The sequence below is a fragment of the Aulonocara sp. 'chitande type north' Nkhata Bay genome, linkage group LG8 (assembly GCF_057382095.1).
Source record: "Aulonocara sp. 'chitande type north' Nkhata Bay isolate Kocher_YH1m ecotype deep benthic linkage group LG8, A_spYH_male_GT1.1, whole genome shotgun sequence".
In the NCBI taxonomy this organism is placed as follows: domain Eukaryota; kingdom Metazoa; phylum Chordata; class Actinopteri; order Cichliformes; family Cichlidae; genus Aulonocara; species Aulonocara sp. 'chitande type north' Nkhata Bay.
This window is the reverse complement of record NC_141351.1, coordinates 23,055,199-23,069,690: the sequence shown is the minus strand read 5'-3', so window position 1 is coordinate 23,069,690 and position 14,492 is coordinate 23,055,199. Positions and strand designations below refer to the sequence as shown.

At 41.4% G+C, this 14,492-nt stretch overlaps 1 protein-coding gene and 1 long non-coding RNA gene across 2 annotated transcripts in view; one reads left to right on the top strand and one right to left on the bottom strand.

Annotated features, from left to right (window-relative positions):
• Nucleotides 1–4,379, bottom strand: part of LOC147323792 (uncharacterized) — a 29,640-nt gene extending 25,261 nt beyond the window's left edge. The window contains exon 1 of the long non-coding RNA XR_015130789.1: nt 696–4,379. This is a non-coding gene — a long non-coding RNA (uncharacterized LOC147323792). The remainder of the gene's footprint in view (nt 1–695) is intronic.
• Nucleotides 751–14,492, top strand: part of acsf2 (acyl-CoA synthetase family member 2) — a 28,697-nt gene continuing 14,955 nt past the window's right edge. Inside the window, exons 1-10 of the mRNA XM_086304384.1 lie at nt 751–959; nt 7,000–7,195; nt 9,138–9,266; nt 9,674–9,727; nt 9,866–9,984; nt 10,421–10,583; nt 12,028–12,123; nt 12,356–12,507; nt 14,157–14,248; nt 14,346–14,422. Coding sequence (XP_086160510.1) covers nt 844–959; nt 7,000–7,195; nt 9,138–9,266; nt 9,674–9,727; nt 9,866–9,984; nt 10,421–10,583; nt 12,028–12,123; nt 12,356–12,507; nt 14,157–14,248; nt 14,346–14,422 — 1,194 coding nt within the window. The 5' untranslated portion in view covers nt 751–843. The remainder of the gene's footprint in view (nt 960–6,999; nt 7,196–9,137; nt 9,267–9,673; nt 9,728–9,865; nt 9,985–10,420; nt 10,584–12,027; nt 12,124–12,355; nt 12,508–14,156; nt 14,249–14,345; nt 14,423–14,492) is intronic.

The window sequence follows — 14,492 nt, the reverse complement described above, 5'->3', positions numbered from 1 at the left end:
TATGGCAGGAGTCCACTTAAATGTTAATATCTCCTCCTGCTGCTGCCTCCTTTTCTATCCATGGATGATCACTGACAAGCTGATTTTTGCCTGCAAACTTTTACTGGAAGATGGAAAGAAAACAAAGCTGTAGAGACCAAATAAGTGGAATAAGATACCAAAAAACCTGGCTGAACAGAACGAGGTTCAAACACTGAAAAACAAGTATAAAATAAACAGATTAATTTAAAAACAACAAGTGTTTTCATCCAAATTCCCTCCAGGGCTATGAAAGGATATTTCCACATTTTTGACTTGCAAATATGTTTCTATTCTTGTGCAGATAAGCCTATTTTGGCTTCACTTCCGCATGTTCTTGGCAGGCTTTTACATCTGCTTTCTTGTTTTTATGTTCATGGGAAGACTTTCACGTTTCCTGTTTTGCCGAACCCCTCCTTTATCATTTTATTTAGCATCATTTGTAAACGCCGAAAAAATCTTAGGTCTTCAAAAACAAATTCTAAAGCTTTGAATAGTTCCTCTGTGTAGAAAACATTAACACTAGTTCATACTATGTAACACAATTTAATGGGCTACATGTTTAACTTCCAACACCAATAATAGAGTTGCTATTGTAACCGGTGTAATTATAACAAGATGTGATTTATGACCCTGTTACACTATGACACTATCAATATTCGGATCGATCCACCTACTTCGGCAGGGGTTCAACGTCCGAGTGAGAGAGTGTAAGCGGGTTGAGCCTTATCAGAAGAGGAGTTAACAGCCTGTCGCTCAGTTCTCTGCTGGAGACGAAAAACCTCAGCTCAAGCTTTGTGTCCCGGACGCGGCCAGCTGCACACAATGATCCCCACCGTTGCCTTCTGCACTCCAACTATGCGCAATTGCGCTTTTTTCAGAGGTTTAAAGCTTTTTCAGAGGCCATGGACACGCCAGCCAGGACTAACTACATCCACTCGGTGAGTGAGCCGTGGAAGGTAAAATAAGAGAAAGCGCTTTCGCTTTAAAGCAAAGCTCCTGGGCGGGGGTCTTGGAATTGGAAGTGAGTAAACGCTCCTCAAAATAGCATCAACCGCAGAAAAACTAATGCGCTCGGTGGTATGTTAAATGACCGTCTTTTCTACCAAGAAACATCCGTTTGTATCGACTTGAAAGTTTTGTTTCCGTCTGCAGAACTCACCCCCAGGATTAGTGGTCTCGGGTCTAGCGTTGCGCTGTCTCAAGCTCGGATATTTTGTGCGCAGACTTTGCAGCTAAAACTGTTAAAATCAGAAGGAAATCAGAAAACTTCACAAATCCCTGAGGAAATTCTGTGGTCACAGTCGCTCCAGGATTTTGGAAACGGCGATAATACAACCCATAGCAAAGTGTGCATTATTGCAGTGTGTGTTGTTGTTGTTTTAGATGGAGGAGTTGTGTGGAGAGATCAACAGGCAGGAAAGTTTTCCTGTGGCTCGGTGGTGCAGCACGTCAGGGAGATCAAAGAAACTGAAGAAAATCTGTTTTCACAATCACGGATATCAACATTATTTCCATTGTGTAGAGATGCAGATCACTGTGTCCACCTCTTGCATCGATGTGATACTTTGAACAGACACAGTAAACATTGATTTAATCAGTGTGCAGAAAGTTCTTTTCTTTATCTTTGGGAATTTTCACCCATGCTCAGCAGCCCTGAATCTTCCTTCCTTCATCTCTGCATGCAGTCAGAAAGTATGTAATGCAGTAGATTCATAAAAATCAAGTCAAAGGCAGTTTTTAAATAAAACAAAACCAAACCTGCGTTGTTGTGATTATAATAATAATAATAATAATAATACATTTTATTTAAAAATAGCGCCTTTCAGAGCACCCAAGGACACTGTACAACAAATACACAATATACACAATTATAAGAGTAACAGATAAAAGTTAAAAGGATGCAGAGGTTTAGACATAAGCAATTTTATGAAGAGAAATGTACCTTGTACTGTCCGGCTCTGCTTAACTTGTACAGTCAGCTGTTATGTTACATCCAGAATTGATTAAATCCATGAAAAACATGATGTAAAACTAGCAGATCTGTAACTTTTTGGGTTGTGACACATTCAGCTTTGTTATTTGAGGCCACGTTTCAGTCAATCTTTCACCAGTTTTACCCTGTCCCTCCAAACTCTTCAAATGATTTGACAAATAAGATTTTCATGTGAAATTGTTTAATATTTAACATAAACCAGAAGTGAAAAATACAATATATAGATATAAGGGGTGCAAAAACCAAAACAAAACTCCAGTCTTATTGTCTTACGATGCTTCAGACCGATCGATCCCGTCACTCTGTCAGTAAAAACTCGCCACACAATTACCGCATGCTTTGGCACTCATTTAGGTTGGTTTTAATTCTTCTGCCTGAGCTTGTTCCATCTCTGCTTGCCAGTAAATTTTGTCTTTTGGTATCGTGCCTTCATTTAAGCACCTGTAAGCAAACACAGTGTGCAAAGGCAGCCAGGGAGGTCAAAGGTCTGGAGCAGGGATGGGGAACTTCAGGCCTCCAGGGCTGGTGTCCTGCAGGTTTTAGATCTTACACACACCTGATTCAAGTGATTCATTCATTACCAGGCCTCTGGAGAACTTCAAGACATGTTAAGGAAGGTAATTTAGCCATTTAAATAAGCTGTGTTGGATAAAGGACACATCTAAAACCTGCAGGACACCGGCCCTTGAGGCCTGGAGTTCCCCCACCCCTGATCTACAGTCTGAATCAAATCGGTACAAAAAAGGGGGGAAATCCTTCAAGTTTCCTAAAGCTGACAAAAACAGCTGCTCTGGAGCTCTCCAGGATTTGAGGCCCCCAAAAGGTTCTCTGTGTTTCAGCTAGTTTACAGTAATCTAGTGCCAGTAAATCAGAAACAGAAAAGATGAAGGTTTACGTTGTTGAATCAAGAGGCGTTTAAAACACAGCTGTAAGATTTCAGGCAGTTTGTTTTTTTACACACATTTCACAAGTGTTATAAATCCTGCTCTGGTTCCTCGGTCAATCATTAAAAGTTTCACAAAGAACATGCACCTTTATTTGTATAAAAGCAGGCAATTAATTACTTTGCATGTTTAACCGTTTGATTTCAGTCTTGTGTTTATTCCTAATAGTGTTTGGTTTTTTGGGGGAGAATACTGGAGCTCTGGGCCCCAGACCAGTGTGGATTTGTTTGTTGACCTTTAGTCTTTTTAGTTTTTTTCCCCCTTCTCTGTCTCTGTACACATTTTTTTTTTTTTTTTTTTTTTTTTAAATTGGTTGAACTGGGATTTAACAACCCCGAGGTTAACTAACATGTAATCAGCATGCAGGGCTCTGTGGGGACTGGTGAGACACACAAACTGTTACTTAGTTTTCAGATCACTGACTGAACTCATTTTGTGACTCTGGTAAAGAGGGTAATAAGGAGAGATCTGCTAACCAGTGATAAGCAACAGACAAATAACTGACCAGAATTTCACTCAACACAGCAAAAACTTCTTGGACACTCGGTGTGGCACAAGAAATCTTATTCTTTGTCATTTAAATACTCGAAAGGGACCATCGGCTCATACATGGTCAGGAAGTCGAGCTCAGTGACATCTCTTTAAACCTGTGGAGTGTATGGTTTTCACAAGGAAGGGGGGGGGGGCATCCATGGAGGCCATAATGGCTCTTGTAGTGTGCTTAAAACGTGTATTTCTTTTTTCTTTCTTTGTTTTTTTTTTCGCCTGTTCCGTTTGGTTCTTCTGTCATCAGAATTATTGTCTAAAGGCAAAGAAAGATGTCCAACATGTTTACTTTACCCGTAAATGGGCCTCCATACCTTGGAGGGCCTGAGATGTCCCTAGACATATAGACACAAACAAACAGGGGCACACACAGATACAGACATCCATTCCACCCTCATGCTCTCAAATGCAATTACTCAGCACAAAACGTGTATTTCTGCTGTAAAGTTGTACATTTTAACACTGGGTTTCTGTTGGGACTAGAGGAGTTGTGGCTTTAAGTATTTCAGCATTGGTTTTATTTTTCAGCCCTGCAGGTTTCTGCTTGTTCCAGACTAAAAACTGTACACAGACACTTGAACTTCCTGCTGTAGTTTGCCCCTATGCTACATATTTCACCGTCTATCCCTTTTTTTTTTCTTTTTTTTTTTTGCTGCCTAGCCTGACCTGTCTCCCCAATGTAAGTTTTTATATTGTATGTATTGTCTGTATGGTCGACTAGGTCTGTCATTTCAGCTGCAGGCAACTGACAAATAAAGCTTATCCTTATCCTTAGTCGTAGGTTTAAAGTGTTTCTAAGCGTCCGAGCTAATAATGTCAGATGAGACCTAAGAAGATTAAATGTCTAACTCATTTCATGGGTCAGTTGGCTTTTGGTTTTTGAAACGATGATTTATTGATTTTGTCAGAACAACACGAACAGCAACAAGTCAGCACAGCCAAGCACAAAAAAAAAAAAAAACAAAAAAAAAAAAAAAACAAAGCAAATGCAGGTATATGAGTTACCAGTACACACGCCTGGGACAAAATATGTAAAGCGTTTCACATTCGAAGTCAAGGGAAACAATAAATAAAAAAAAAAAAAAAAAAAAAAGGGGGGGAAAACACAGACATTAATCAGTGTGTTTAAAAACAAACTGCGTGTCCCCTTTATGTAATAGCACAGTAAGGTCATGAGGTAGGTGATCAAGCAGAGGCTGCCATATGCTACAGAATGCATTACAATTGCCCTTTATGATGGCACTGAGGCGCTCCATCGGCAGCACCCTGAGCAGTTCTCTGTACCACTGTGTAACAGTAGGGGGCCGTCTCTGAATCCATTGAAACAGTACACATCGCCTCGCCAAATGTAAAAGTTTACTTAACAAAAGCATCTGTACAGAAGACAGAGAGAGCCCTTCTATAGATAGACCCAGAACGAACAGCATAGGGTTCAGTGGGATCGTTCGGTGGAAAATAGAGCAAAGCTCTATAGCAATATTCTTCCAAAATCTAGTAATTAAAGGACATTGCCATATGCAGTGGTAATAGGTCCCTACAGCCGTGTTGCACTTCACACAAAGAGCAGAAATCTGAGGGTGAATTTTATTTAGGAACTCCGGCGTACGCTGTAGTCTATGTAAGATTCTGTACTGGCTTTCCTTTAGTCTGTTACAGGGAAACAATTTCATGGCAGATCTGAAAGTTTTGGACCATGCTTCCGCACCAACCTGAGCTTCGAGGTCGGTTTCCCACCGAACCCTGGCCTTATCAGTGGTTATAAAGTTCAAAGACAACAATTTCCCATAACAAAGAGAAATAAATTTCTTTTTTGTAGTCATTTCCTCGTTAACTTTGAGAAGAAAGCTTTCAACAGGGTTCAAAACTGGTTGATTGGCTGGAAATTTAAGGGAGTTCACATAATGCCTTACTTGCAGGAATCCAAAGAAGTGTTTCTGTGGTAAATTATACTTAACTTGAACTTGATTAAAGGCCATAAAACTACCCCTTTCGAACAGATCACAAATAAACCTTATACTTTTAGAATACCAATCATCAAATATATTAATGCCAATACCCGGGGGGAAAGCTTTATTCCTAGTTAGAGGCTGCAGTGCACTAGAGAAACCTCTTCTTCCGACGTGGGCAGTAATATTACGCCAAACCTTTAAAGTGGGCATCAAGACGGAATTAGTTCTGACACCAAGAGGGAGGTCCGCCAGGTCAGTGGATAAGAGACTAAGAGGTGAGAGAGGGTCACAGCACCAGGCATCTACCGATGGTTCGCCCCGGTGAAGGAAGGAATGTAACCACCCTGAGATTATTTGTGCATGGCAAGCCCAGTAGTAATATAAAAAGTTAGGCAGTGCCTGACCCCCCTCATCCGTGGGCAGTTGTAAAATCTGTATCTTTAGTCTAGATTTCTTCCCACGCCATATGAATTTAGAAAGACATCCCTCAATCTCTATGAATGTTTTTCTGTTGATCCTGAGAGGCAACATTTGAATGGGGTATAATATTCTGGGTAGCACATTCATCTTGATTAAACTTATTCTACCCGTCCAAGACAGGGGGAGGTCAAACCACCTATTGAGGTCATTCTTGATTGAGGCCACAATCGGCTTGAAGTTCAACTTGTACAACTCCGCTGTGTCTGCGGACACCCTGATACCTAAATATGTGAAACCTGTGGTCGACCACCTGAAAGGGAAATTAGGAGGAGCGTCCCACCTCCCCCCGTCACCCAGTGGCAAAGCTTCAGATTTATCATAATTTATCTTATACCCTGAGAAGAGGCCGAATTGGTTGATGATATGTGTCAGTGCAGGAATAGAAGTTTCTGGCTTAGTGAGAAAGAGCAACACGTCATCTGCATAAAGGGAAATCCTGTATTCAGTATTCGACAAGGTCACCCCACAGATCTCAGGATCAGTTCTTATAGCCTCTGCCAGTGGCTCCAAAGCAAGTGCAAACAACAGGGGAGAGAGGGGGCATGGCTTTTGGTTTTTATTAATGCATGTAGATAATAATCAAGGAAAGATCCAGAAGAAGAATTAATAAATCTGATGATGGAGACCAATTAGTCTTAGAGGTCATCCAGGTCTTTGTCTTTAACTTTCTGCTTCCAAATTCAGATAAAACTGAGGTTATTGTACTTTGCTCTAAAAAATCTTAGAAATATGGTATCGAGCCAGCTGTTTACTCTGGATGATGTTACTCAGGCCTGCAGTAACACTGTGAGGAACCTTGGAGTCATTTTTGACCAGGGTATGTCCTCAATGGAAGCCATCAGTTGATCCAAAATGCTGCAGTGAGAGTATTGACCGGGACCAGAAAGAGAGACCATTTCTTTCCTATACTGGCTTCTCTTTATTGGCTCCCTGTTAAATCCATAATTGAATTCAAATCCTGCTGCTCACATACAAGGTTTCGAATGATCAGGCCCCATCTTATCATGTCCTCTAAATTTTCTTGCAAAGCTTCCAGTGTCTGAAAATCTTACTCTTTGCTTCACAGCGGCCTCCATGTGGACGGTCCGCCCATCATCCCGACTCTCACCACCAGCTATGTCCATGGCACGTCTTCCACTTCGCTGCTCCACATGACGGTAGCAGAGAGCCTGCAGAGGTCGGTGGAGCGCTGGCCCGACAGAGAGGCCGTGGCTTTCCTACAAGATGGAGTCCGCAAGACCTTCGCACAGTTCCAACAAGATGTGAGTCCTTTACTTTAAAGCACGTAGAGCAAGTGTGTCGAACTTATTTTAGATGATGGCTCGCATAAAGACCAGTTTGAGCTCAAGGTTGATGGAATAGTAATCAGCTGCTAAATTATTTAATTTTCAATTATTAAAAAAAAACTCTGACTACTATCTGGGCCAGTCAGGTGACAGACATCCCTGTTCTACCCGACAACTGGAGATGCCATTTCCTGTTAAATTGTTTTTCTTGTTTAATAACTAGAACAGCCCCTTTCTGCCTTTTATCAATATCTTTTTTTTTAATGAGTCAAAGTACTCGACCAGAAGATTTGAAACATTGTTGCAAAGAAGAAAATAGAAATCCATTGCATTGATAAATTGGGGGATTTACTGAAAGCCATCCAGAAGAACTGGACCCCCTCGTGATCTGTTCACTCTTCCCTCAGTGTCCATAAATAAGAGATCAAACAGTACTGTTGCCCGAGCATGTACTAGTTGTTAAATGGGACCATAGTTCTTTTCTTCTAAAACCAAATCTGGACCGTTGATCACATCAATCTAAAAGGTCCCTCGTGACCTCATGAAAATTTTCATGGTGTTGTCAGGTTTACTGTTCTTCCACATGATCGAGGTGATCATCAAACCAGGTCTCAAGTGGATTCTGTGAAATGTCTGTGAAGGTTCTCAGTCATCCAGGTCATCGTAGTCAAAGGAGCTTGCAAAGAAAAGCGTCTGGACTTCTTTAAGTTGCTTGAAGACGTTTCACCTCTCATCCGAGAAGCTTCTTCAGTTCTAAGGTCAAATGGTGGAGAGTCCCAGATATGAAATATCTTGACCTTAGAACTGAAGAAGCTTCTCGGATGAGAGGTGAAACGTCTTCAAGCAACTTAAAGAAGTCCAGACGCTTTTCTTTGCAAGCTCCTTTGACGATTCTGTGAAATGTGCACATATGGTTAATGCAGAGATTCATTTTCTTGTTTAGAAAATCTGCACATTTGCTCTTTGATTTTTTTCCCCTGCTTTTTCACTTCTTTTAAAGACTACATCTTTAGATTTAGAATAGAATAATCCTTTAAATCCCCACAAGGGAAAATTTAAACAGGCACATTTGATTGCTGAGTCATCACTAGCTACATAAGTCATAACAGGAGCTTTAAACTGACACTTCACAGCAAACTTTGACTCCTGCCTGAAAAGCACCTCCGCCACTGATGCCCTCACCTTTTATTTCATCATGTTTAGTGTAAACATGCAAGTCTAAAAGTCACTGGTCAAAGTCACAGCAGCACCACAGACTGTTTGCATTAACTTGGCACACTACAATCCCAGTATGCCTTTTATGGCGATACCTCTGCTCTACTTGGCAGCTCTGCTACGCTCTCCCTTCATGACATAAGAGAGAATGTGTTTGAGTTTCTGATATCTTCCTATGCCTGGCTCTGCCTGACTGCTTTATAGCAAAGCTAGAAAGGCGTTTTGTTAAGTTAATATCCTCATGACAGGATCTTAAATGACTTATGAGGAACATTATCCATTTAAAAAAGAAAAACACTCTTTAATGTATGAAAAGTGAGGGTAGTTCCTGTATGTTTCAGCCAATCAGGTGTTGGCTGTGGCTCTTTCAGTCGTGCTGAGTCTGCATCTCTGCTGCTGCTATCAGAGGAAATGAGGACAGATCCTATTTCAGAGCTGAGCTGCCTACAGCGTCCCCAAAAACCTGACTTTACATAAATTACTTTAAACAGCTGTTTTCTTTATTTGAAAGGGAAGAAAACTGTAGTTGTCACATGGAAATGTTGCTTTGCTAACACTATCGGTGCTTTCTCTGTAGCTTTTCATTGTGACGTGGCAGACTGCTCTGTTGCTGGAGTAATGTAAAGCACAGTAATCTTTGGACCTGCAGCATCCCCTGGATGTTTGATGGTCTCACTGCACAGAGTTGTTTGTGTCTCTGCAGGTGGACCAGGCTGCAGCCGGGCTGCTGGCGCTCGGAATGAAGAAAGGAGACCGGCTCGGCATGTGGGGACCAAACACTTATGAGTGGGTCCTGTTCCAGTTTGCAACAGCCAAAGCTGGGATTATACTGGTGAGTTAAAGCTGGGCATGTTGCAGTATTGAGATTTGGTAAGGTTGAAAACTAAGTAGGGGCTGGTGACTGGCTAAAGTCGTGTAGATGCCTTCAGATACCTCACAAATGTCACTTATGTGTTAAGGAAATCCTGTTCAGTGGGTCTAAGTTGTGGACCCCGATAAGCAGGAAACTAGATGGATATCCAGGTCTGCAAAAGTCCTGCTGTGTGAGCCAGACGCCAAGAGGTGGCGTGGTCGGCCAGCCTGACCCTCAGGAAGTTATTGACGAGGACACTGGACTGCAGATCAATGCTTTCTGTCTGCCATGCTTCAAAGAGATGCCTGGACTGAAGATGATAAAGATGAAACTTAGTTTCTTGAAAGCTCTAGTTTCGTCTTCTTCCTAATGTTTACCTTCCACAGGTGGCTGTGAACCCAGCATACCAGGTGCAGGAGGTGGAGTTTGCCTTGCAGAAGGTGAGCAGTTTTCTTTTCAGCCTGATTATGTTTTCTTTTTTTTAATTCTTGGACACAGAGACACATGCATATGTGTGACACGTGAAAGTTTAACTTCTCTGCTCCTTTTTATTTTTTTATTTTTTTTCCCCCTCGCAGGTTGGGTGCAAAGCTGTAGTGTGCCCTACACAGTTTAAAACCCTGAATTACTGCGACATGCTGAGGAAGATCTGTCCAGAAATCGAGACGTCCAGCCCAGGAGACATCAAGAGCAGCAGGTACAGATCACCCGTCAGCCCCTCAGGTCGAAATGTGATGTTCCCTCCAAGCATGAAGGCGGCAGGTTTAACGGTTTAAAGATTATTGTGACACTAACACTGGCCATGAGGCTGATTTGTATCCTTGGAAGAACCAAAGATGAGCTTTTCAAATTCGACTGTGGAGAGACGTGGTGGTTGGAGGCTTTTAAAACAGAAGGTTTTGCATTAAAACTAGTGCAAAAACATACATGCTTCATATGCTGATAGCTTCTTTACATTGGACATTGCAAGGTTTGCTGTTAATCCTTTGGTTGGTTCAGTTCCTTTAAAGTTAACTGATTTCTTCAGAACACGTTGCTATTGTCTGTTTACCTGACTGATACTCTTTACTTACAGCTTTGCCAACCAACAGATCACAGCCTGACCGTCTGATTGTTTGCTTTCCTTCCACCAGACTCCCTGAACTCCGCTCCGTGATTGTTTTGGACAGCCGACAGCCGGGCATGCTTCACTTTGAGGATGTGATGCAGGCCGGCGGCAGTCAGCACATGCAGCAGCTTCAGGATCTGCAAAAGAAGATCTCGTTCGATGACCCCATAAACATCCAGTTCACTTCGGTAAGTGATGCGCAGTCACTGTTCTCTTCTCACTGTGGCTGGATGGCATGCAAAAGATTTTGTTGCCACAGGAAATATTTCAGAGTTCAACAAGTAATTATTATAAGACCTTAAACGACCTGCTGCAAGGTCATTAAAACTTTGAATGTTAGTAAAGTTTAAACTGGTGAGTCAAAGATTCACACACTGTACAGCTGCAATGAAGGGGGAAACTATCCACAGAGAACAAACTGTTTTTGTTAGAGGTGGTAAAGAATTTTTTTTCATGTCCAAAGTTTGATGCTTTAACATTCACGTGTGTGGTGCCTGACCAAGAATGAACCTCCTGAAGAATGGAGCTGAGATTCTTGTTGACCAGATCCCACCCACAAGGATGCTGCAAATAATCCATAGTGTTGTAATCTCCCAGGGACGATGGGAAAGGATGGTCTGTGTCCCTCCATGGATATGCTTCTGCAGACCATCACTGACCCACCACCACACCAGTCATGCTGAACAGTGTTGCAGGAGCCTAATGTTCTCCACGGCTTCTCCAGAGCCTTTCACGTCTGTCACATGTGCTCAGGGTGAACCAGTTCTCATCTGTGAAAAGCGCAGGGAACCATTAGTGGACCTGCTAACTCTGGTATTCTATGGAAAATGTCAATTGTGCTCCACAGTGCTGGGAAGTGAGCACAGGGCCCACTAGAGATCCTCAGGTCACCCTCATGAAGCGTGTTTCTGATTGTTTGGTCATGCACAGTCACACCAGTGTCCTGCTGGAGGTCATTTTGCAGCTCTGGCAAGTCTCATCCTGTTCCTTCTTGCACAAAGGAGCAGATACTGGTCCTGCTGAGGTTAAAGGCCTTCTACGGCCCTGTCCAGCTCTTATAGTGTTGCTATCTCATGGAATCTCCCATATGCTCCTGAGACTGTGCCGGGAGACGCACCAAACCTTCTTGCGTTGACATGTTTTGATGTGCAATCCTAGAGGATCTAAACTACACCGACCCTTGCCAAATGCAAAACTAGTGAAAAACCATTAGAAAAGATGAGGAGGTAAAAAATGTCCATGGCGTCCAGGTGTAAAACTATTCCTGTTTTACTGGTTTGTCTCATTGTTGAGCCTCTAGTGCACATGTTGGTAATTTCATTAACACCAAAGCAGCTGAAACCGATTAACAACCTGCTAAACAACACAGCGAAACACCTGCAGTCATAATGAAGACAAAATCAATCATATCCATTTGACTGTTTCTTTCTTTTTTCTAGTCAGAAATTGTGAATATCTAATCTTACAATCCTAAACTCATTGCATAATTTCAATGTATTATTATTTTCTTCAGTGTTATCTGGTAATAAGGTATCATGCTGTCTGATAAACGTCTGCAAACACAAAGACAACAGATTAAGTCCTACTTTATGGCTTTATAAGTGCAGTAATGTGAGAATAATATTTTACCAGGGTACAACTGGAGCTCCAAAGGGTGCCACCTTGTCACATCACAACATCATCAACAACTCCTACTTTATTGGAAGAAGACTGGGATACCACTGGAGAGTAAGTGAATTAATCAGGAATTCACACCATTAAGACCTTTTTAAATAATTTACTGATTTTAATTAATGTCTTTGTTAAAGTTTGGGCTTTATTTTATTTCAAAAATCCACGAAAGGATTCAAACTAACGAAGAACTGATCCTGTTATAAACTACTGTGTTTTTGCTTAAAGTCTTTTCATTGCAAAGTTTTTTTTTTCCTAATTTTGACTCCTTTATTTCCTCGTTTTCCAGCCTCACACTCGAGTCTGTGTGCCAGTGCCTCTGTACCACTGCTTCGGCTCTGTGGGTGGCGGGATCTCCATGGCCGTGCACGGCATCTCCACCGTCTTTCCTTCCAGGGGATACGATGGAAAGGCAAACTTGGCAGCTATCGAGAGTGAAAGGTAATGTCAGAAGTTCAGGCTAGGATTTAAAAAATAGGACACCTCTAAGCCTACAGGGCTGTGTTGTTGTGCGAGTTAACAGAAAGATATTTGATCTTTAATACGCTTGAACAAAAGGTCTGAGACTATAATCGCCTTTAAATCTGGAGCAGTGTTGTACCTTTGGGTTCCAGGATACCATCAAATTAAAGCAACACAAACTGGTTTCCACACGTCTCATGTTTCCCTGCTTAACGATGATTTAAAAAAAAAAAATTTTTGTAACTGTAATCTGAGTGCATCTCATTACTAACACAGAGGTCTGTGTCTGATCCTTTCTTACGGAATAATGGAGATTGTCTTGTGTATTTGTGGCATGTCTGCTGATTAAAGAAATGAGCTTTAGTCACCATTTAAAAACTTTGTGTTCATCTGAGTGTTGATCTCAGAAAGTCAAATATTGTTTTACTGCATGAGGCCGGTGAGCCTTAGTCTCAGATACTTCATGAATGAGATCAGATATTTCCCAAAAGCACTTCCTGTGGCCTTGTAAACTGCCCCATTAGGATAACATAAACTGTGTGTGTGTGTGTGTGTGTGTGTGTGTGTGTGTGTGTGTGTGTGTGTGTGTGTGTGTGTGTGTGTGTGATGTCTCCCACGCTTGCCAAAGCGCAATGGATCCATGTTTTCATGTTTACAGCAAATTCTGAAAATTTAACAAATGTTGTCTCGTCTGACTCTCAATTTCTGCAGTGAGCGAATGTGAAGTGAAATTTAGTTATATTTATAGAAAACAAATTCAAAACAACAGTCACCTCAAGGTGCTTTATATTGTAAAGTGAAGACCCTACAATATTAGAAAGAACCACAACAATGAGATGACCCCCTATGAGCAGCGCTTGGGGTTAGCAGGAAGAAACCTCCAGCAGGACCAAGCTCAGGGAGGGGCGGGGCCATCTGCTGTGACCGGTTGGGTGTGGAAGAAAAGAGGAGAGATGTGAAGTTTGATAACTGCTATTTAAAATGTAGCTTCAGTTTCCTGATATTAGGTGACGGGAGTTGCGGCATTCCTTTTTTTTTTTCTTTTTTTTTTCTTCTTCTATTGACAATTCTCTATAAACCTTAGAGATGGTTTACAGAAATGCTCAGTCCTGTGTATACACTGCCACCCCTCTTGTAAACGGAGTAGAATTTATAATTTATATTAGTATAGTATTGTCTTGTTTATTTTTGTCTATTTTTTTTCTATCGTGCTTACTATGACTGGGAGAGTTCTGCACAAGAATTCCAGTGTGCCTTGACTGCTGGTTTATGCACAAATGGACTTTGAGGCCTCAAAGATAGAGCTGAATGTGTGACATCACGGCGTCTGTGTACATCATTTATATACAGTCTCATCTGTGGTTACAGTTCTGCTTTCTCTGCAGTTGTTGAGTTCTTCTCAGACTCCTGTAGTCACCTGTTTGATAACAAAAGTGCATCATAACCTTGGATACAGCTAATTTGCACTTTTGGTTTTGGGGCCATTTCACACAGTTTTGTTTTTGTTTTGTTTTTTGTCCAGTTGTTATCATATGCAGATATTACATTTATATAAATACGTAATCAGTAACAAAAAGTGTTTTTTGTTAACGAATATTTTAAACACTGTCCAAATGTTCTCTTCTCAGGTGCACCTTCATCTATGGCACGCCCACCATGTATGTCGACATGCTCAACCAGCCGGACCTCACTAAATATGACTTGTCATCAGTGGAGGGAGGTGAGAAAAGAAAATGATTTTTAAAGTTCATTTTCTGATATATATTTTTTTTTTTTGCATTTATTTGCTTCTGTTTGTTTACATCTTTGAACTTTAGGCATCATGGCTGGTTCACCCTGCCCTCAAGAACTTGTGAAGAAAGTTTTCTCTGACTTGAATGCGAAGGAAATAACAGTGAGTCTTTTTTTGTTTTTTCCCCCCCAGTATAAGGTCAATGTTTGATTTATGAGTGATTTAATGGTGC